General features: G+C 44.7%; 1 protein-coding gene across 1 annotated transcript in view; it reads right to left on the bottom strand.

Moving 5' to 3' along the window:
- XYLT1 (xylosyltransferase 1) overlaps positions 1–24,656 on the bottom strand; it is a gene marked incomplete at both ends in the record, with an annotated part of 193,726 nt that overhangs the window by 64,016 nt on the left and 105,054 nt on the right. The window contains one exon of the mRNA XM_080353903.1: positions 285–457. Coding sequence (XP_080210029.1) covers positions 285–457 — 173 coding nt within the window. The remainder of the gene's footprint in view (positions 1–284; positions 458–24,656) is intronic.

Here is a 24,656-nt window from a genome sequence, read left to right as displayed (position 1 = left end):
CCACTGTCAGCCTGCAGTGACTTATCCGTTACTGATAACTAAATGTTACAACAGACAGACAGACATCAATAGATCCTCATAGACATATAAGGAGAAACAAAGGCTGTTACATAGAGAAAATAACAAGAAAGAATAAAAAAGAGGCTCCAAACATACAACAGATGGAGAGACAAGAAGTGACATGCACTCTACGCAGCAGAGGGAAAGAGAAGATGAAGGAGATGACAGAGATGGGCAGACTGACAGATGGCGAGACAGGCAATTTATAACCAGTGATATATTACCTTGTCAACATGAATGTAATAAAAATGGTCTTTATGGTAAATAGCCTTAAACATGCGTTGGAGCTGCCGAGAAGCTCTGCCATGAACAACCAAGACAAAAGCGATCCTGACTGGGTTGGCTGGCATGTATTCTACGGAGTCCTCATCCCACTGTACATTGTTGTTGGCTTTTCCTGTTTGAAAACAAAACACAGGACATCTCTGAGCGCAGCCGCAGGGCAGGGGTGCAGAGAGCAGTACACATTTCACCTCGGCTCTTGCTTCAAAAGCAGTTTCTAAGGGGAACTGAGAACCACGGAGATGGTCCCTGTCGGGGGACATGGCCGTCCCACCAGCCCTGTCTGTGCCAATAGGGCGAGTGCCCAGACATTCATGAGTCGAACCCAGATCTACCCGGGTAGGCACATTTGCAGCCTCAAAGGAGTCACCTCCAAGTTTCTAAACGCTGTTCCAAGGGCGGCTTGCCTCCTGCTCCCCAGAAATGCTCCCCGTTTATCAGGAGAACCTTGTCCCAGTGATCAGCACAGCCCATCCCCACTGACAGCACCTGTTTGTAGCAGCAGATCTATCCCAGAACATTTAAGCAGCAGCCACGTATCTTCACTTCTTGGCCTAGGAGAGGGACTCTCACTATCCTATTTAAAATTTATGTTCATTTTTATTTTACCAGAGGAATTTCTGGTGTCCATTTTCTAAAGCAAACACCGCAGGGTAACGTTAAGTCAGGATGTGCTGATGAACCGAAGGGCTGGAGGGACATTCTCACTCAGGAATTTAAAGTGGTTTGGGTTTGTGTAACAGCCCTTCAACACAAACACCTGAACACAATGGAAGAAAAATACAATTCTATCCCAAACTGACATTCATTCTTCAGTTAAACAATCTCTTGAGTGCTCCAACCTTGTCAGGAGCTTTCTCCACAAAAAACAATTTAGGAAGAAGCTGGAATTTTGAAAGAACAAGGAAAGGAAGTGCCCCGAGGCTAAAAAAAACCCCTCTTGCTACAGTTTTCCTCTTGCATGTTTTAATTGTTTTTATTTTTTAAATGGAAGGCGATATCATTGCCTCAAAAGTTAATTAGCCCCTTCTCGCCACCCCCCTGACCAAAGGTACAATTTTTCAGAGTGCTAAGATATGAGCTGTTATTCTGGTTTATTTTCTCTAAAAGGCAAATCCATTTGACAACGTCAAAAGTCTGAGCTTCTGATTATACTGAAAATATGTATTTAACTAATGGAAATGCATGTGAACACAGGCACAAATGCTCATTTCCCACTCCAGGTGTAAAGGTTTGGTAATCACAGAATCGACTGGGTTGGAAAAGACCTCAGAGCTCATCCAGTCCAACCCTTGGTCCAACTCCAGTCCATTCACTAGATCATGGCACTAAGTGCCATGGCCAATCTCAGTTTAAAAACCTCCAGGGCCGGTGAGTCCAGCACCTCCCTGGGCAGCCATTCCAATGCCTGACCACTCTCTGCACAGAATTGCTTTCTAATCGCCAGCCTCAATTTCCCCTGGCAGAGTTGAAGCCCATGGCCCCTTGTCCTATTGCTGATGCCTGGGAGAAGAGCCCAATCCCCACCTGGCTGGAACTGCCCTTCAGGTAGTTCTAGAGAGTGCTGAGCTCACCTCTGAGCCTCCTCTTCTCCAGACTGAACAAGCCCAGCTCCCTCAGCCTCTCCCCGTAGGGCTTGTGTTCAAGTCCCTTCACCAGCCTTGTTGCAATGGCATGAGCTGACCCAGCCGATCGCAGCCCTGTCACCAGGCCAGGAACGTTCCCATCCCCACCATCAACCACCACCACGGGATCCTGCAAACAGATCCTGTGAAACAATGCACACCTGTGTCCTCCAAAAATCACCCGTGCAATAAAGCTCCCTGGCCACAGGTGGGACCACAGATGGGACAGGACTTGAACCGGCTTTGTTTGAAAGCAGTGACTCCGCTGCACTCCCACAAAAACAATAGAATTGGGTTTTACACTCTTTTATAGGAGCTACTAATCACCTGTATTTTTTTCCTCACCATCAGAAAAGTTTGTTTGGTTGGTTGGTTGGTTTTTTTCCTACCTTCCTAACAAAAGCCTGGTGAGCCAACTAAGTGTCCAAGTGAATTAGAGTTAAGTTGATGCCAATTAACAGATTCTGGGTGTTCAGAGCAGATATTCATACTATTAGGAGTAAGAATTTCCTAACTGACACAAATTTGAAGGGCGCTCAGGAAAAGGCCCTCAGCAAACTGGGAGTGTACGAGGTGGATCTTCTATCAGCAAATTAAACCCTCTGGTTCCAAAGCAGCGTGAAGCCCTGAGGAGCTCCCAGCTCAACCAGCCCCGTTTCAGCTTGTCACGGATCCTTTGGTTCTTCCTAAAAACACCACGGAGTGCATCTGGATGAGTTGCACTCAGTCTGTGGGTGCAGCCACCAAGCCCAATGCACCTTCCAAAGCATCGAACATGCTCACGTCTGTCTGATTTGATACAAGGAACCAGAAAGAAGAGATTTGCCAAGTGTGAAGAGAAAGAGAGGGAAAGACATTTTTTTCCCCAGGGTTTGGAAACTGGAAACATATGTTGATAAAACAGTACCAAAAGCTTTCTTTTTAAAAATGTCTTCATTATGAAACAAAAGGTCCAGGAACGTTGTGGACATTGAGACATTGAGAACTAAAGAGCCTACAAAGGCGCAGAAATTCATTGCCCCATATATAAGACCCTTCCCAACCTACAGCCCCTCAGGACCATCTATCTGCAGCAGTATTGCTCATAAATTAAAGCAACTTTAATACCCCCAGTTGTATTCAGACTACCCATGGGGGATTTTCTAGCCCCATGAGTCACTCTAAACTTTAAACAGCAGCAACATAAGTGGCATTTCTTTTTAAAAATCTCCACCACTAACTCAATGAGACTTGGATGAGCAGCATTAAAAGATTAGAAGAAAGCTTCAATTTAATTGTTCATCATTTTTGGTTTGTTTATTAGGGCCATTTACCTCCGCTCGGTTGTTGCATGTGCTTGGGGCTTTTCACAGCATCAGGGACAGAGGGGCTGTGAGAGAAGGAAACAGGCTTGCAAGAGAACTGACATGGGAACAAAGGGTGATTGCTAAAACAACCCATTTTTCTTTTAAACTGCTTTGATTTCAAGCTGATGATGTCCCATCTATGGACTCAAATATTTTTAGTGGTTATCATTACATTTTTGGAGACCTCTCTTCTGAAATTAGTGGCTTTCTACAATGATATGTAGAAGGTGACAGGAATTTAAAATAGCCATATTGTGGGTCTTTTATTTTAAACTAACTTGCTTTCAATACCCACACTATCATTTAGTAAGCAATTACTGAGCAAAATCCGCCTGAATTTTCATCTGAAATGCCACCTCACTTCATCAGGTTTCTCTAATAAATTCCTCTAGTCACTTATTTTCCTCTCTGCTATTTTCCTACCTCAACCTCTTTCTTTTTCCATGTGTTCCTTCCTTGCTTCTCTTTTAGGTTCAGGTTTTCATAGTCCCATTTTCCACCTGCTTCTTTAATCTGTTCCTATTCTTGGCTGCCTGGAATTTCACAAAGGTAAGAAGGCTGTATTTTTTCCATAGGTCAGAATATCTGTTCCTTCTGCTCTCTACTGGTTCTTGCCTGGTTTAGGCTGGCAACCTCTATTTTGCAGACTGCTCCACTCATAAAGAACCAGTCTGATTTACAAATAAGATGAAACTGGCCTGAAACATTCAATTGAGTATTTGCTTACTAAAAAATACAGTAAGACTTCAGAGCTGTATAAACTACATCAAGATTCAAACAGCTCTAATCACGGCATTTCTATAAGACGTTTCATGCAAACGAATGCGAAAGTCTCGCCCATCATGTTAACGCCTCCCTATGAAGGACTTGCCCCTCACGTAGGCGCACGTCCCCTCCTGGGTGTTATCAATAGCACAGAAGATGGATCAGATTTTTTCACTTAATATCATACTATTCAGCAGTGACGTAAGTGTAAAAGGGTTTTAGGGCAGCACTCACATTTAACAGCTTCTTCACGGCCATCACCGCACTGTTTGCCACACGCACCAGAGCTGGCTTAGGTGCTAATTCAATTGGCTTCTACCCCCGGTCAGTTCAGTCCAACAAAAGCAATTGCCACGATCACCTTTCTCTCCCTGCTCCCCAACAGCCCTTGTCACCTCCGGCCCCTTTTCTCCTTCTCTCCCCCTGTACAGAGGGGCCACGTGCAGCTCCCTCTGCTCAGCCTTGGCTGGCACTTGTCACCTCACGTGCCATTGCTGCCCTGCCAACAAACATGAGTCGAGCCAACCCAGGAGAATTCCCATCTCCTCCTCCTGCTCCTTCCACAGGGAAGTCTCAGTGGGACTGAAGCTGCCCCCCATCTCACCTTCTCTGAGCTTGCCCAGGCCAGATTCACCCCCAGTTTTCAAACGCCCTTAGTGTGGGCACGGCCTGTTGAGTGAACTTCCCTATGCGTTTAAGGATTTCCCTTTTGCCAGGGTAACTTCTGCAGATCACTGTTTCATAAAATGTAATGACAAGCCCATCATATTAAAACAAGGTGAAACAAAAGCCCTGAAGATTATGACATCACACCTCCATCCGGGGAGCACAGGTCTACCCTTGGCAAGCGCTTTACACATGGGGAGAGTGAACGGAGTGTCCTTTCTGCAACCATCGAGAACACATTAAACAGCAGCAGGACTTGCGTTAAACTTCCTCAAAGTTGGTCATTTCATTATGCAATGGAAACAAGGGATATGGGAGGGATTTCTCCTCCTGCCTTGCTTCAAAGAGACAGTCACATGGGACCTCAACTTGCTCAATTCATAACAAACCCCTGTATCAAAGCGTATTTATTTTGCTATCTCACACTGAAAATGAAATGTGGTATTTTGCTCTGTGACCAAACGCCTGTCACAAACTTACTGAGAAAAGTAAAAGCTGCCCTTGTGGCTTCCTGCCGGCAGTGCAACAGGCTCGACATCCCCGGTGCTGGCAGCAAAAACCACCCCTGGTTTTACAGGTAACAGCAGAACCTAGTGCTATTTCAACTTGCACCTTCTAGAGCTCAGAGAAATCAATGGTCATAACTAAAAGCTTGATCTTCAACTATTGCAGTATTACTAAATGCCACAATAATAAACACAATGCAATCACTTTCGCATTTGTTGTGGTGCCACATTACGCTCAGTCATCCACCAATACAACTCAGAGCCAAGCTGCTAATCTTTTACTTTTATTGCTAATTAATGAGGTCATAAGAAATCTTTTAATGAATTTTGTGAGCCAGATTATTTTTTGTATATCAGTCCATCGGTTTCTAGTTGCCCAACTCAGATTTCCACCGTAAACTCCCTCTTTTCCATTGCTCACAACTCAGAACAATGCAGCAGGTTGACAATTTCCAGGTTTGGCTTGTGTCTGAAAATGTTTTCCTTTTTCATTAGAGTAAAACCTGTTTTGCCTTGTTAACAAGGTGACAAAACTAAAAACCAAAACAAAACATTCCTTCATTTAGAAAACCCATTTTTTGGTGAGTCCTAGTAACAGAAGTAGTTGGAGTTACATAGAAACAACAAAAAGCTTCACTGAGCAATTTATCAGTGAACAGTCAGGACCTGATGAGGCCTTTGCCTAATTATCACATCATTTATGTGACGTGTCCAGAACTCTTGCTGGAGTTGAGGCCCAATGACCCATCACAGCAAGCGCCTCATTTACCATCAGGCTCGAGAGGGGATGTTGTGTCTTCCCACAGCACCCTCCAGCAAAGACACCTCGCACAGGCAACGCCACCCCTGCAGTACAGCACGTGTTTGTCACCCTTAGATAAAAAAACAGCTTTTCCTACGCCAGAACCAAGAAATCTACCTTTAGCAACATTAATCCCAACTCTGGGATGCAAATTTTCACCTCTGGTCTAGGAAATTCTTAATTTGTTTCCATGGTGGCCCTTGCAGACATCTTTAGTGAAAGAAAATATATTAGGTGGTGCTGCCCACAGCCAGGCCCTGCCCTACTCTGCCTCTAATTAGCAGCATAAGCTAATTATGTTCAGCAGCTCGGGAATCGGCACCTTTGGTGCCAGCCCACCCACCGCCCAGGCCAGAGAGGGGCTGAGCTCCAGCTCCTGCAAACAAACCAAGTTCCTGATGAAGATCATTAACATGACTGGTCACACCTGTGGCTTCTTTTAGTAGGTTTTAACTTGCTCAGCAAAGTAGAAGTGAAATCAGCTGAGAAGATGTACAGGGACTTGAAGGGGACGCTTATGGTTTACAGAATGAAAGGTTGCTGATTATGTTCTGTGCATTTCCTTAAAATTGCTGTTACCCATAGTTTTAATCTGTGAGTTAGCACGGAGCACTTGGGATAAACTTTCGGAAGCCACGCTGCTATGGAAAAGTGGATATTCAACTTTTTTGTAGTAATGTTTTATCTCAACAACACCTCCAGTATTTTTCATTCTCAGACTCTATCATGAATTACAGAAGCAATTTATAATCCCCTGTAAGTTCATATGACCAAGTAACCCATAAGCAAAAATCAATGCAAGGCAGGCGGGAAGCAGCAAGACATAATTTACAAGCACTCAATGCCTAGTCCATTTAACATTAGAGACAGATTTCAGTACTGTTCTTTCCACACTGAGCACAAGCCTTGGCTGCTGATGGGGGCATCTGGAGTCTGATTTCATCGTTTCAGGGGGTGACAGCAGAAGCTCAGGGGCAGCACTGGGAGTTTCTCTATAGGGAGTTTGTGAACTGATAAGCAGCTCTGCATCCCTACAGAATCTCAGAGAAAAAGGAAACTCACTGTTATTACAGATTTGGGTTGAGAGATTTTTGCCCTGCCTATGAACAGAAAAATAAAGTTCATGAAAGAAGGAAGGTAAGAGCGAGGACATGTAGATGTGTTTCATGTTCACAGCTGGATCATAAGAAGGTGAATTGTTTTATCTTTTCCCAAGGAAAACAAACAAACAAAACCAAACCCCCGCACTTTTCTGTTTTGGAATTTGAGAGGAAACTCTTCCAGGCCAGCTTTGCCGTCCCTCTGCCGTGTCCGTGCGGCACGGGCGCTGCAAGAGTCACCTGCGGATGTTTTGCACGTGATTTGAAGGATCTATCGCAAATGAAAGGAACAGAAGAACCTCGAGAACAAAGACAGACATCTTCAGTATCACGAAATCCTTGAAAGCAGTGGGGATAACACAGGACTGCTCCAAACCCGCCCCGCTTGTGTCTGCGCACACGCTCGTGCTGCAGCAGCACATTGATACCCACTGACTTCCAAACAACACCAGGGAGCGTTTGGATTCAAGCAGCCTGCTGTATCGATAACAAAAACTCCCTTCTGTCCTGCAGTCTCCAGTAGTTACTGAAACAACTTTATGATTTGCAAACGACCGCCTAATTATCAGATACCTCTATACTCCACTTCCAACACACACTAAATTTAATTTACTATGATACTTATCTAGGCAGCCCAATAGTCTCAGTAACAAGCATGCTTTTCTGACTATTCTAATTATGAAAACGGTAGCATTCCTGGGAGACAAATCTCAATTATTTGTAGTTTTGCTGCAGAGTGTTAGCCAAGCATTTTCTCCCTTTTCCCACTGACTCTCATGAATAAATAAATAACACTCAAAAGCAACAGTAAATTAATTAATGTTGAATTAGAATGAATTTCCTAATAGTAATATTTATCATATAAATTAACAGGCAATTAGTACATCATGATCAGTGTTATTAGGGTGAATACAAAATGCCTTCTAAGTGAGCAGCAGGTTATTTTTACTATATTGAGGGAAAAGACCAGACTTCAGAGAGCAAATATAAAGCAGATCCAACAACAGACACCAGTATTCCTGGCAAAGACTATTGACTCCTCTTGCCCCTTATACCTTAGTCTTAACATTTGGAGGTAAAAACGTTGGAAACCACAAAAAAGAGAAAGTCCATATTTATAGGTATCTTGCAGCTGTAAGCGAATGCTCTAGAACAGGGGTGTCAAACTCATTTTCACCGGGGCCACATCAGCCGGTGAGTAGTAGTGGCAAGAGCAGTTACATTTACACAGTCCTAAAATTACATTTGGCTCTTTGAAGGCAACTGTGAGGCTGATGTGGCCCCGGTGAAAATGAGTTTGACACCCCTGCTCTAGAATCATAGAAGCTTTTTGGTTGCAAGAGACCCTTAAGATCATCAAGTCCAACCATAACCTCACTCTGGCACTAAAGCACATCCCTAAGAACCTCTAATCAAAGAGCTTTTTCCAGCTTCACTCCCAGGACTAACCAGGAGCCCATTCCGAGCGGGACCCCCCAGCTCAGAGTCAAAACTCATGGAGACCTACCAGCTCACCACTGAACCCAGGAGTCACTCCTAACGCACCAGTTGTGCCACAATGCACTCCAGACACAAGAAAACAAGCAGTCCTGTCTTTTCTGGTTATCCCTAAGGTGCGCAGGCTTTGGTAGCATGTGAAGCCCCGTGCTCCCCCAGCGAGTCCAAGGGCAGGTCCTGTGGCCATGGTGACAGTGCCAGGGACACCTGCTGCTCATTGGGAGACAGAAAAAAACATAGTGAAAGGGTTGAGATGAGGCACATGTTTAGCTATCTTACCCACCACTGATTGTTGCTAAGGATGCTCCTTTCGACAGTCCCAAACTGATGAGAACAGGAGTTTGTCAGACGAGATAAGTCATCCCACCACTTCCAAGAAAACTGATGACATGAAGCCAAGCAGAAGCATTCATCAAACCTCATCTGCTATCTGCGTTTTCTGGACACGGCTCCAGCCACTCCAAGAGCACTGCAGTTTGTACAAAGCCAGCAGGGCAGCGCTGGGAGGCACCGGTTCCTCCGGGCAGCTGGTTTAACTGGTGCACACCATGGGCCACTGGCCACCAGCACAACCTTCCTGCAGAGCCCCGGCTGCTCTGTCTGTCCCCTGTCCCTCTATCAGTGACACTGGGGACATTCACACCACCCAAGAGCAGAAACATAATCACCATCTGTCTGGGCTCTCCAGAAGTTGTTCAAGCAATGGCAACAGAGGAAGAATTGGCCAGAGAGGCTACAAGGCTCCTTTCTGTGGAAAGACTCAGTTTCTCCAGGCAATAGCGGTGGCCCACGTGTACAGCAGCGTCCTCCTGGGACAGTACAGCTGCTGCTTGGGGACAGGGGTGGTGGCAGCAGCCCCAGGTGCTCCCAGGTCCTGGGGTTCGCCCTAAGGGCACCGAAAGTAGACGGTTGAGTACTGATATAGGTGGCCTGAACTCCACACCAGAGGATACCAGCCCTGTGCAGATGGACTGACATCCCACCGGACACCAATGACAGGCTCACCGCCACTCCAGCCAAAACCAGCCTTGGGCTTTGGAGCCAGCTCTTCTCTGCACCGACCCACCTCACTCCCGTCCTGCTGAGCTCTTGTGCAGGGCGAGAGAACAGAAAACATCCTTATTTCAGTTCAGACGTCCTCTTCTGCCTCAAATCATCAGCAAGTTTAATCCTCCAAGGAACAGAAACTTGAAAGCCTTTGGTACGGAGCGCTTTGGTACGGAGCAACCAAAGTGAACGTTAAACCAGAAAGAAACAATATCAAGGTAACAAATCCCAAGCATAACAGCAACAGAGCCCCATCAAGGCTCATCCCTCAAAGCAGCATTTGAAAGAGCCTTTGATGATTCCAGCACCTGATTTTGTGTTTTGCAGTGTGTTTGGAGACTGGCACATCCCCAGCCTTTACTCCATCTCTCCCTGTCATGCTCACAGCATGAATAATCAATACGGAGTGAAAACATAAGCAATTACATAGTTAAAATAAGTCTCTACTTCACATAACCCCCCAGGCGATATTTATGTACTGCTGAGACTACCAAAAAATGAATAGGTAGATAAAAGCGTGTTTGTTACCTGCCTGATCAATATCTTCCCATTCTGTTTTACCGTGCTGTCATCTTTCAAGTCCTACGTAAAGTATTTTTCCCCAGATATCCTTAAGAAATGAACAGTTAATCATGATAATCAGTTGGTGTAAGGCCAGGACCAAGTTAATTTATACCATATGAGGATCTGGTCTGCTGACTCAAAGTTAATCCTCCCTTTGAGATTCCCATTACATCTGTCTCCTATTTTTTGAATGCAGAACTGGAAGGAGAGAGTCTGCCTTTATTCTGTGCCCGAGATAATTACGAGCATAATGTTGGCAACAGACCGAAAACATCAAGACTTTCACAGGTGTTTTGCAGAGCGAGTTCGAAAAGGTCTAGTTAGGCACCAAGAATAAAGACTGACACTAGCAAAAGCAAAAATAAACCTGCAAACCTCTGCCTTGTGTCTGCATGTTGTAAACTGTACAGGTTTAGCCTTACGTTTCAGCTGACACTAGTTGCTCTGCAAGTGAAATTAATAGGAATTTCACAATGGAGTCAAAAGAGAGAGAAAAGAGAAACAGCACATGTCTGAGCAGATTCATTCCAAAGCTGTCAGGCTTTGCTTCCCTTTGAGCTGAGCTTAGTGGATTTGAAAAGCCGCAGGGCTGGGACGCAGCTGAACGCTTCGCAGAATCTCGCGCTGCGGCAAGAAAAGGCGCGTGAGACATCAGATTCATGTGTCTATGTACCATAACTACACATATGCCTTGTGTGTGTATATGCACACTGTACGCACTGGTAGGTTAGTTAAAAAATATTTGGAATTGAAATATTTAAACTAAAATGCCACACCTAAAGAACTAGCTTCCCAGTTTCTGCATTCACAAGATACGTTTTTCAGCAGGCGTGCTGACACATAATTATTGTCAAATACCCTGTGCCTTCACGTAATATTGGCATTCATCTATATGATCGGTTTACTTTTCTCTATATTGTGTACATTAAATGAGTTAATTATGTGTGATTTAAATCCCTAAAGAAGTACATAACCTTCTCTCGCCTACCTCATGCTCCCTTATATGAAATGCTTCTCATTTGTCCATCTGAATAGTAACACACAAATTATTTTACCACTGATCAACTCTTGCACTTCAAGAAAGGTTGCTACCCTGTGTGCTGCTTAAAGAATGAGTGTGAATAACTTCACCATAACAAAGAGGACCAACCTTCTCTTACTATATGACTCGTCAGAGGAATGCAACATAATTATATTGTGACATTTCCAACAGCAAATATATTCCACTGTAAGCAATTAGCATTGGTTCCTTTAGCAGACTTCAAAACATTATTCATACGGTATGTTAAGTTACCATGAAGTTTGAATAATAAATAACATTGCACTACTTAATCTAGATTTTAATGTATATGGACAGGTCAAAACACAGGAGAGAAACAGATGGATGTCAATTCTTGCGAAGGCCACCCTTATACTGAAATATTGCTCATTAACACGAAAAATGTTCAGGAAATAAATATGCACATTTTTAGAAAAAAAAATCCACAAGCACTAGTGACAGTAAGTACCCCGGATCTAATAAAAATGGAGGATTTTGGCCTGTGCTCTGCACCTTACGACCTACGTCTCTGCTCCTGGAGAAGGGAATGGTGGGGCTCAGCTCTCCTGCCTGGCTGGAACACTTTTCAGAAGCTGCTTCTGATCAAGAGGGATTAGTAAAAATGGTTTAAGAAGAAAATCATCGAGCATTAATCCTCTAAACATTTCATAGCCAACATATCTTTAATACAATCCCTCTAATCCAATTAGGGCGCCTTGAAAATCGTATCTTGAATTCCATGCGTCGTTGTGATTGGTTCTGTGTGAGTGAAACCTCCACTCGCACGACAGCTGCCAAACGCCCCCCCCGCTTCCCAGCCCGCTCCGGGCTGCAGGGAACACAAACGGCCCCGGAACGGGCCGAGCCAGCCCCAAAATGGGATGGAGCTGGTGAGGGGCTGGAGCACGAGTGTGATGGGAGCAGCTGAGGGACCTGGGGGGTTCAGCTGGAGAACAGGAGCTGAGGGGAGACCTTCAGATCACAGTATCACATTATGTTTGGGATTGGAAGGGCCCTGGAAAGCTCATCCAGTGCAATCCCCCCATGGAGCAGGAACACCCAGATGAGGTTACACAGGAAGGTGTCCAGGCGGGTTGGAATGTCTGCACAGAAGGAGACTCCACAACCCCCTGGGCAGCCTGGGCCAGGCTCTGACACCCTCACCCCGAACAAGTTTCTTCTCAAATTTAAGTGGAACCTCTTGTGTTCCAGCTTGATCCCATTACCCCTTGTCCTACCATTGTTTGCCACCTAGAAGAGCCTGGCTCCATCCTCATGGCACTCACCCTTTATATATTTATAAACATTAATAAGGTCTCAGTCTCCTCTTCTCGAGGCTAAAGAGACCCAGATCCCTCAGCCTTTCCTCATAAGGGAGATGCTCCACTCCCTTAATCATCTTTGTTGCCCTACGCTGGACTCTCTCCAGCAGTTACCTGTCCTGCTGGAACTGAGGGGCCACAACTGGACACAATATTCTAGATGGGGTCTCACCAGGGCGGAGTAGAGGGGCAGGAGAACCTCTCTTGATCTACTAACCACCCCCCTTCTAATATCTCTGAACTGCCTGAAAGGAGCTTGGAGCCAGGGGGGTCGGGCTCTGCTCCCCAGGAACAAGCGCCAGGAGCAGAGGAAACGGCCTCAAGTTGCGCCAGGGGAGGTTGAGGTTGGATGTGGGGAACAATTTCTTCCCCCAAGGGCTGTGGGGCATTGGAACAGGCTGCCCAGGGCAGTGCTGGAGTCACCATCCCTGGAGGGCTGGACAGACGGACATGAGGTTCTCAGGACATGGGGCAGTGCCAGGGGTGGGTTGTGGTTGGATTTGATGATCCTGAGGGTCTCTCCAACCAAATTGCTCTATGACTCTGCGACTCAGTCCCAGCCCGGCCCTGCGAGCTGCCCCAGCACACACAGCACCCGGGCAGCATCCCCAGCGGTCTCTACAGCCAGCTCGCCACAAACAGAGAAGTTAGACATTAAAATCTCTTTCACTTATAAATAAATACACAGCAGAAGCTGAAGACATAATTTTAACTCCCCAATTAACACCTGAATGTCAGTTACTTAGAAACATCCCTTGTAAGAGTAACAGGACTGAAAGCCTTAGCAGGTGGGTACAGACCCATCCCTTTGAACCAACGGGAAAAACAATTCCTAATACAATGTTTTTTGCAAGCAAGGGAGAAATTACTACTTGTAAACTGAGCCTGAATATTTTAAATGTTCTCATGAAAATTATTTGAATTGGTTTTCACAAGGATGTATATTCACACTTACATTTATGGGCAAAGCACAGAAAGAAACAGAGTAATCTTGTTGCTAAAATAAAGGATTTCCACTCTATTACTCCATCACAGTATAAAAAGATCCCATTAACATACCACTAGAGGAAAACAAAGGAAAATCAAATTGCTGGTAAAGGAAAACGTTCAACAAAAGCAAAATAAAGTGATTTTTCTGTATTTCACTAGACATTTCAGATTTGTCGTTAAAAAAACCCAATGCGCAGGAAATGTCATTTTATTGACTAAATAAGTTACTGGATGCTGCTAAAAGCATCTGGGGGGAATTTGTATGTGAAATACATTCTTGCAACAATACCATAATTCATAAACCAGAGCTCTAGATTGCTCTCAGGTTTTAACAAGGCTATGATGCCCTTGGATGTCCAGGAGCTGCTTAAACAGGAAGAGCCCACTCTAAACTGCACAAGATTAATATCTGTGCAATGTTTACAAGTGAAAAAAAAATGCTGACCTTTTATGGACAAAAATAATAACGGATATTGTTTCTAGAATTATTTCAGCTCTGCTCCTCTGGGTCCGTCTCCCCATTCTCAGCTCTCGGAGGCACTGAACGTTGCCCCAGCCCCAGGGCAGCTCTGCTTGAGCTCAGCTTATTCCCACAGTGCATCTGAGCAGGACCCGGGCTCAGGGCAGCTCTGCTTGAGCTCAGCTTATCCCCCCACTGTATCTGAGCAGGACCCGGGCTCAGGGCAGCTCTGCTTGAGCTCAGCTTATCCCCCCACTGTATCTGAGCAGGACCAGGGCTCAGGGCAGCTCTGCTTAAGCTGAGCTTATTCCCCCACTGTATCTGAGCAGGACCCGGGCTCAGGGCAGCTCTGCTTAAGCTGAGCTTATTCCCCCACTGCATCTGAGCAGGACCCCGGCTCAGGGCAGCTCTGCTTGAGCTCAGCTTATCCCCCCACTGTATATGAGCAAGACATGGGCTCAGGGCAGCTCTGCTTGAGCTCAGCTTATCCCCGCGCTGAACCTGGGCTTTGGCAGAAGCGAGCATGAGGTATGAGCGTGGATCTCTAGGAATAACTTAACAGTGCAGCACACAGGGCACGTGGCCAAGTAGTTCTGCATTGTAATTAGGTAAAGCGAGTGCTAAAAAATGCTTTGAAGCTCTAGATGTAATTCAGTCGCATTGGTTTCCAATATGATTGTTTTTTTCCTGCCACCTGCTCACACATACAGAGGCTATTTGACCACTCCTATCGCAAGGGAAGGCTTAGAAATTAAAAAAAGAAGCTTGTGTTCGGATGTAATTCAGTTTCTCCTCCTCTAAAAAGCTCCAGTCTAAACAAATTCATTCACAACTTGGCTTTTATGGTAGAGCAGGACAGAAAAATCATCAACTGGCAGCAAAACTGCTAAGCAAAACTCATTTAGGAGATGAAAAAGTGTGAAACACAAGAAACACCTCACAGATTGTAAAATGACATGTTTATTTAAAAAAGAGACCAGGGAAAATGAGAAATGCTGGCAGAGCATAAAGGCTGCCTGGCTGTGGGCTGGTTCAAGCTTGCCATTAACAGCACAGTCCTGCACCCAGGAGCAAGCACTGCGCGGCCCTCAGACACCGAGCAGCCAAGGGGTACCTACTACATCCACATGACAACTACGACATCTGTCTGAGAGCTACTACATCCATGTGATTGCTACATCTGTGTAACAGCTACTATACCTGTGTGATAGCTACTACATCCGTGCGAGAGCTACTACATCCGTGTGATAGCTACATCTGTGTAACAGCTACTATACCTGTGTGATAGCTACTACATCCATGTGAGAGCTACTACATCCGTGTGATACCTACTACATCTGCAATAGGTACTACATCCGTGTGATAGTTACTACATCTGTGTAACAGCTACTACATCTGTGTGATAGATACATCTATGTAACAGCTACTACGCCCACATGATAGCTACTGCATCTGCACGACAGCTACTACATCCGTGTGACAGCTACTACATCTATGTAATAGCTACTATATCTATGTAACAGCTACTACATCTATGTAACAGCTACTACCTCCATGTGAGAGCTACTACATCCGTGTGATACCCACTATGTCTGCAATAGCTACTACATCTGTGTGATAGTTACTACAACTTTGTAACAGCTACTACATCTGCATGATAGCTACTACATCCCCATGATACCTACTACATCTGTGTGAAAGCTACCACATTCACGTGATAGCTACTACATCTATATAACAGCTCCTACATGTGCGCAATAGCTACTAGATCCATGTGATAGCTACTACATCTATGTAACCGCTACTACATCGGTGTGATAGCTACTACATCTGTGTAATAGCGACTACATCTGTGTGCGGGGTAGGTGATGCCGGCTCTTCCCACAGTTCACACTGTGACGGAGCATCCTCAGGAAGAGGAGGATGAGGAGGTGGAGAGAGGAAGAGAGACAGGGAAAAAGCCCCAATAGGTTTGCTGCAGAAGTGGTTCCACACTTGAGTACGTGCCGGGGCAGGATCGAGTGACAGCGAGGTATCAAATCACAAGGATGGAGCCAGGCTCTTCTCAGCGACAACCAGTGACAGGACAAGGGGCAATGGGTGCAAACTGGAACACAGGAGGTTCCACTGAAAGATGAGAAGAAACTTGTTGGGGGTGAGGGTGTCAGAGCCTGGCCCAGGCTGCCCAGGGGGTTGTGGAGTCTCCTTCTGTGCAGACATTCCAACCCGCCTGGACACCTTCCTGTGTAACCTCATCTGGGTGTTCCTGCTCCATGGGGGGATTGCACTGGATGAGCTTTCCAGGGCCCTTCCAACCCCTGACACTCTGGGGTTCTGTGTGTGAAATCCTGCCAGCGGGGCACAGGAACCATCACTGGTCTCCAACAGCTGCTGCAAACACTTCTGTGCAGCTGGGGACTACCAGGAATTCACCCCTCTCAAAGCTTAAAAGTTAAAACCCCCCAAAGATTATTTTTAATTGTAGCTAAGGATAGATATTACTTTTTAAGGCAAGGAGTTAATGAGTAGCAGCAACATAATTCATCTGCTGAATTCATTTCAGTCCATCCCCTGCTATGCAGCAGGAGTCATCCATATGAAATCGATGGAAAATCCACAGTGTAAAATTAGTATCAAAAGAGAATTAGCATGTCTGAGCCAAATTCTGAGCAGTTCACTCATGTTCCAGCTCTGAACAATTCTTGATCTATATAAATGCAGATTAACTTGGAGCTTCCTTAGCAATCCCCTGCTCTAGCTAAAAGAATCAAACACAACCACGCTGCAATTTCCTTCCAATATCATTTCTTTTCCAATATCTTTATTTTGACACTAAAAGAATGATGAAAAGTCCTTTCATATTAGTTCCAAAGACAGTATTGCTAGAAGGCAAACTGTTCATGCACACACACCACTCCCTCCCTTCCTCCAGCTGGAGCGACAGGGCAGAACCACCACCTGCCTCCCACTGAAACCGAATCATTTCTGAGGATCCTTCCCCTTGTCCCTCCATCTCTGAGCAGCTGGGTGCTGCCACACTGCCCTGAACTGCTGCAAGATGTGGATCCGATTAATATTGTCAAAACTATGAGCCAAAGTAGCCTATTGAGGATGGTATAACAACTTATTTTTCACTCCAAGTTGTGATTCCTTAGCAGATTCTCCCCATAACTCCTTCCACCACTCAGCTGGTTTTGCTGTAACTTGTCTCTAAAACATGTAGTTGAACTGTCTTCATATCTCATCATTTTGAGTATGTACTTCTAGAGTTGGCAAAAAGTCTTTTTTGCACACAACAGGATCATAGAATATCTTGAGCTGGGATCTCAAAGTCCACCCCCTGCCCCTCGCAGGACCACCTAAAAGCCAAATGCTACAACAGACGCCAACCTGCGTTTCCTCCAGCACCCCCAGTGCCGCTGGTCTGTCAAACCAACCGCGGCTGCGACCGCACCGCCTGGCCAACGAGCGCCAATATCACTGAAAATACCGCATCATTCTCAAGGCTAGGAAGAAAGCGTTCTATTTCCCACACAAACTATTTCCAGGTTACCGTTCAACTATTCTAGTTTATTCGTGTTAAACAATCCCTTTTTACATTTACATTCAAATGCTGGTGCTGCTTATCATCAGCTGGAAGAAGTTTTTCACACCACCAGTAAAGTTCAATGTTAAAAGAAGAAGCTCGGAGAAAACAGACCTCTAAGGCAGGACAGCAAGACATGTCCTCAGAAGGAAATATTTTAGAATACTTGGAATATTACTTTAGAATAGATAAAGTAAAAAGAAAAAGCCATTTGCTTACGATCCTGATCTTCCTATCACAGTAAGCACCATCTTTTTTAAATATCTGGAATGACTCTTTACTAATTTAATGTCTTGTGACACCAAATGCTTACAATTCAACAGGAAAACTGTTGTAGAGCTGAAAACCTCTACACTAGACTCTACACTGTTTGCTGGCAAATCGCCCTCCAAATCCAAAAGTCAACTAGTATGGAAAGGGTTAATATTACAGTGAATCAAAAAGTATTTAAAAATAACAATTACACCTGACACTGTAATTACATAATCCCAAAAGAACACAGAGACCTTTTGCCAAAGGTGATTTGAGCGTTAATATGAAACCCAACGTGTGCTCATTTTAATTACATATGTGCCTGCTGAGAACATATGATAGAGTCCAAAAAGCTAATTCATTGTCAGCATGATAGCAGCAACTAATATTAAATCTTGCACACCAAGTCAGTTTTCCAGATCACCAGTTACCACACAAAAATAGGACGCATTGCAAATGTGGTAATCAGCATGAAAGTAAAATGCTAACAAAATGTTGCTAAATGAGCCAGCAGTGGGTGCAGGAAATCTCCAGACACTTCGTCCTTTCCCTTCCAAAGCAGCCGCGTTCAGCCGTCCGGCTACAACCCCATTTACACCGGTTTTACACCGACCTTCTCCATGCTGATCCTCACCGGCGCTGCGCTCAAGCGGAGACACTACCGTCAATGAACCTCATTAATTAAAGCACACACTTCAACTGCTAATTCTCTTCAGCAATATACAATAGCAGGTTTTTCCCCCCTTTGTCTACTTAGCCTTACATTTTCTGCATTTCAAAGATACTCCTGAGTTTTGTTGTGTTCTCTTCTCACGAGTCCCTGACAGGTTTCTGGCACTGAAATCATGTTAAGAGTCTGTTTATACCTCTTAACCCACACCAGCATCCTAACACACATTCTGCTGTACTTTTAATTATGGACACATTCATGCACCAGTCAGTATTTTCTCAATAAAGTGTCTGGAGTATGAGGAGCAGAACCCAGAGTCATCGCACACCGAGGAGCAAACCCTGGGGAAACGAGACATAAACATCATTTTGAAGCCAGCAGAAACCCAGCCAATACTTCTAACTGCATCTTTACCCACCTTTTTGTTGCTTTACTGATGCATTATTAATTAATAACTACTGAGCCTTCCCAACAGAGCATTTTAAATAACAGTTGAATGTCTTTATGGATGATTATGAATCATAAAAGTACGTCTGCATGTTCAAAGCAATAAACAAGCCCAGGTAGGGAGCCTGAACTGCTCTTTGAAGCTTGAAGTCTTAGGGATGCTAAATGCCCACTGCGTAGTGTTACACAATTTCCCGTCTAGCTTAATCCAATTAATCTGAAGAAACGTAGGATGTTCTGCGTTTTGCCTCAGCACAGGCCAGTGCTGCTCGAAAAGCAGATGATGGCATTTCAGAAAAGCTGCAGGGTCAGGCAGGTTCACTGCTTTACCCAAATGAAGCTACACCAATTTAGGACAGCCAACCATTATCATTTTCAGTTCTCATCTAAAGTAACGAAAAGAGAATTGCCAAATCGCAATTATTTCTACTCCAGATGTATGCAAAGGATGACATACGTTTCATCAGCTTTGAAATGTATTATTTGGGGATGACGCAAGGTTTTCACATTCTGCTTAAACTCTGGACAAACTCAGAGCTTTGCAGGTTTCTGCAGGGCAGCTTCGTGCTATTGCAGCTGGATAGTTTTCGATATAGGTTGAAATACATTTGTAATGCGTGAAGATGTGAAAACCCTTTGGAGATCCTGTTTATCCATAGGATAATTTTTCTGTCTCCACCTCTAAAAATAAAAAGCCTCCTACTATTCAAAGAAAATCCAGCAGAAAGGCACCTGCACTTCCCAATCACTCTCCAGTAGGTTTAGTGACCATTTGAGTGAGGGTTGGGGTTTTTTTTGCCTATTGACTGTGCTTAGTGCTTCTTTCTAGTGTTTAACCTGGTACACAGACAGTGAAAGGGCAGTTCAGCTCTGCTTACTGATCCTATTATCTGCCTTCTAGAGAAATAATCCAGGTCCTTGACATATAACACTTGGTATGACCAAAAAAAAGAAATCTATACTATTTTCTGGACAATACAATACAAAATTTTTAACCTGCATTTAGGCAAATTCTAGGCAAGAAAACGTACGAGAGAGGCCGTGCAGGGCAGAGCACGAGTGCTCAGGGCTCCACAGACCATGGGTTGTTTCGATGGCCTTTGCCTGTGATCAGCCTTCCCCACGAGCTCCGAGGGACAAACCCAAACGCATCCTGAGCTTTTGTTCCCGCTTCCAAGGCCACATGTTTCTGTTCCATGGGTCCAGCAGGTATCTTCTACACCCTGAGCACAAACCAGTCAAAGGCAGGCTTAGCCATCTGGGGTAGGTACATGACATGTCTTGGCAGATGCAGCAATTGTGGCTCTCCCTCCCCCTCTCCCTCTCCTCTCCTTTCTTTCTCTCTCTCCTTCTCTCTCCTCCCTCCTCTTTCTCCTCCCTCCTCATTCTCTTCTCTTCTCTTCTCTTCTCTTCTCTTCTCTTCTCTTCTCTTCTCTCTTCTCTTTCTCTTCTCTCCTCTCCTCTCCTCTCCTCTCCTCTTCTCCTCTCCTCTCTTCTCCCCTTCCCTTCCCTTCCCTTCCCTTCCCTTCCCTTCCCTTCCCTTCCCTTCCCTTCCCTTCCCTTCCCTTCCCTTCCCTTCCCTTCCCTTCCCTTCCCTTCCCTTCCCTTCCCTTCCCTTCCCTTCCCTTCCCTTCCCTTCCCACCTCTCCCTCTCCCTCTCCCTCTCCCCCTGAGTCACCCCACACACCTGTGAAGGCTCCACAGGAGCCCCTGGGGACATCCAGCCCAGGGACGTCATCAGTTCACCCCGCTCTGCTCAGCCCCAGTGGAAATCTTTACTCATCTTTCAAAGCAAACAGAATTTGCTCTGCGGTTCCCCAGACAAACTCCTACGATACTTTTTCTTTCTAATATTTCTTTCTGTCTCTTAGTCTTAATTCTTCCGGTTTATGGCTCAGTCCTTCTACAGGGATTCATAGCAAATAGAAAGAATAATATCTTTCCTACTTTCAGATATTAAGATGGATCATTATTCCTCCTGATATGTTAGAAGATATTTATCAGTGTGAGTTATGAGGCCTTTCTGACTGTGAAGATTTAAACATCGATTTAATGCCAACTTAAAGACTCCTAAAAGTGTAGGAGATTGCATTAGAAAAATAATTTAACAATAAAAGGTATATCAAGGCAGACATTATTGCGACCTTTCACCAATCAATCACCATTTTCCATGTTTATCCAATTTCATCTCAAGGCTCTGTACATCAAATTGCCTGGACATATACTACACAACTGAAATAACTTCATCATTGAATAAAACTGCACAGCCATTAAAATTCCCTAATATCAAGACAGCTGACATTATGTTAAATATCGGCTTCAGTTCCGTAGGGTAATAAATTCTGACCTAAATCCAATCTTTCATGGATAGCTGATTCATACTGAAAAATTACTGTATTGTCACTTTACCTTAGAAAATTTACCGTGGAAACTACCACAGCACCGGGCAGTCTTTGAAAGAGATGATCATTAAAACCACAGTGCCATTTCCAGCCGCCCTGAAACCAACGGAACGGTTTTGTTTTGGTGCAAAACCACCAGCCGTGCTCACGGCTACTGGATCACGAGGGACAGTGACCATTCCGCTCTGCCCAGACCAGGGACCGTTCTGCTCTTCCAGTGATGCTGAAGGTGCAGAATTCCAACTGGAGCTCCAGCCCGAGCACCTGCCTTGCAAAACACCAGGGCTTTGCAGGGACAGAACCAGAGATTGTAGCACTTAAGCGATTTCAGAGAAACTTGGTTACCATCTTCTTCCTTAAAGACACTTTTGTTCAGCAAACTGCTTTATCAGACTCAGAAAAAGTTGCTATTCGTTGGTAACAAAATTATTTCTAAGCCTCCCGATAAACAGGACTTGAAATCCTTAATACCAAACTTAAATACCAAACTAACAACAGTACTACCATACATCATTGCTCCTCTACAATTGTTCGCAATGGAGTTAAGTGCCCATTAGCCCTGGTCTGTACATGGCATGAGTTGTCTGAAATGTCCCAACAAGCCTGTGACACATCAAGGAATTAAACCCAAGTTTCCGCAATGCTGGCTCAGGGCTCACTTTCTAGTTAGTGCTCGTAGGGTTGGTTTAAGTTGTGGCGCAATGGAGCATATTTGTGCTGTCACTCGTCTCCTGGGAGCTCTCTTATCACATCCTCAGGTGATAATACAATAAATAGACTTTGAAAAATATTCTTTCATCAACAACAACAAGACAACAGAGAATCTTTTTTTAAACTCCTTCTTCTAAATGAACCTTCTGCTTGGATGGATTCCAGTATCACTCTCTGAGCCATTTCAAGTCTGCATTGGGGCTCTCTAATATCACTCTCATCTCTTTCCTAATTTTTTCCAGGCTGTAGCAACTGAAAGCGACCATCAAGGAAAATAAAAACGTGATCCTGTCTGCATGTCTGGCAAATTATGTCTACAAATGGCCAGAAATGATCAAGGGAAATCTAAACATATGAACTTGTGTGTTAACTGCAGCTTTTTCACACTAAGCGATGGAGCTACGTCTAATGGGATTTCTCATTAAGACCCAGAAGTGGATGGTTTTGAGGAGGTTTCCTTTTTGCTGAGGAGGGGACCCATGGCAGAGCTGTCTGAAGTGCTGCAGCATTCCTCAGGAGCCTGACACAAGTGATCTTCCCATTTGTTTGGCAGGGATGTGCTGCTAGAACACTAATCAGAACTGCCATAACACTGTTCTTATTCCCAAAATACCAGATGGACATGTTTTGCTTTGGGCCATACGCTTCCATTGACTGGCACAACAAGAATCCCCAGCCTTGAATGCCTCTTTTCTTGATGTTTCCTTGCTCCTGGAGGATCAAAATGGTCTTATTTTTCCTTGGTGATCTTAAACTTATGGAGATAGAACTGCAAGAAGACATTTTAAGGTGCACTGAGAAAGGTCACTAAATAAAGTTACTGAAATAAGGCATCATTTAAATGAGGTCATCAAAGCTAGTGCAATATACATTGCACTACATTAAATATATATTAGATATAAATAGATATTAAATGCTAAGCCCAATTTGCTTTTAATACTTCATGGAAGCCTGGGTTTGTATTCACCTCCTGGCAGAAAACAGCAGAATTATTTACAAAAAGCAGCTCTGTGTAGTCTCACAAGTCTCATTCACAACTCATCTCGGTAGCTCCATCGCCAATGAACCTCGGCCACAGCTCCTGTCACCATTTGTGTGCTCTGGTCAGTCTTTCCATTCCTAAAGGAGTCAATTCCTCACAAGGCTTCTGACTAATTGACCAAAGAACGTAACTTTGGGATAGATCCTCAAACCTGTTCACAGATGTACGGGAATATCGGTGAAATTCTTCCAGAGCACCTACATCTGGGTCCAACGCAAAAGCGAAAGTACAAATGGGTAAACACACACTGCAGTAAATTCCTCTTTTCAAATTCCCTTTTCCTCCCTACTATTCAGTAAATCGCCCAGAATGAATCACAGCCCACAAATAGATGGAGTGTATGAAAACATTTGGTTTTGTTTAGTCATGCTGTTGTCAGCCTCAACAGTACTACGCAGCACCGTAACACCCCGCATACACAGAAGGTTTCAGCCCCAAAGTCCCACGGTTTAAAACACTCGGCTGCACAGTAACACCCACTGCCTGGCTGGAGACCTTAATTACCAATTAAAAATACAGGTGAGTAAGCAGCGGGACTGCTTGAGCCACCATTCACAGTTGGTCACAACCAAAGGGGCATTCTCACCAGCAAAGTGTTTCCCTTGCAGCTTTTAATGAGTTATACAAATTGATCAAGACACCAACAACACATTTCACCATTAGTTTGGGCAAGAAAGTCGCCATGAAAGAGAAGCAATCGCCTTCCAACAAAGAGAATGATGCAAGCAATTATATTCTAGTTACACGGAGGGCTGCCTTGAACTTCAGTTGAGTAGCGAGGTTTCCACAGAAATTTGTAGAAAAAGATCCTTTCACCTGACAGCGTATTTTTGTGGCGCCCCCTGATAAGACCTACACCGTTGCAGACTATCACGCCTCAAGGACAACCGCTCATTGAAGTAAGCAAACGCAAGCTGGAGGAATCGGCAAGGAAGGGGGACGTGAGCTCTGTACACGAGCTGCTTCGAGCTGATCCACGCAAAGATGAAGTGATATCTTCGTGGTGTCTTAAAGATTTTACGTTCAAACCCACAAAGCTGGGCCCAAAGCATGACAGAGGTCAGAAGGGTGTCCTGCAAGAACCTGTACTTGCCACGGCAGTGACTCCTCAGAGAATGATGCAAGGGAAGAGAATAAGTGTCCAAATAAAAGCCTTTGATTCATGAGGACAGAGTCTTTTTCCTTCTAAACTCCTGCCATAACTCACAGGCAGCATCCATACTGTTGCTAATAAAAATGTGTGAAGTTTTTGGCTGAACTTTGCTGCTTGTGGAGAGCAACACGGCCCACTCAAGACACAGCCCGTGTGTGCACACAGGAACGGCGAACAGGAAAACTGAGCCCAAGTCTGAACCAGCCCTTGGGTGCTCATCGAGGTTAACGCATCCCACCCACAGGCATCCGAAACCCACCTGCACTCAGCCCACACCGAGCGCATCCTCAGGGGGCAGAAGGACCTTTCTTCACAACTTTGG

The sequence above is a fragment of the Nesoenas mayeri genome (genome assembly GCF_963082525.1).
Source record: "Nesoenas mayeri genome assembly, chromosome: 15".
Taxonomy (NCBI): domain Eukaryota; kingdom Metazoa; phylum Chordata; class Aves; order Columbiformes; family Columbidae; genus Nesoenas; species Nesoenas mayeri.
The sequence above is the reverse complement of the archived record's forward strand: the minus strand, read 5'-3'. Positions and strand labels throughout refer to the sequence as shown.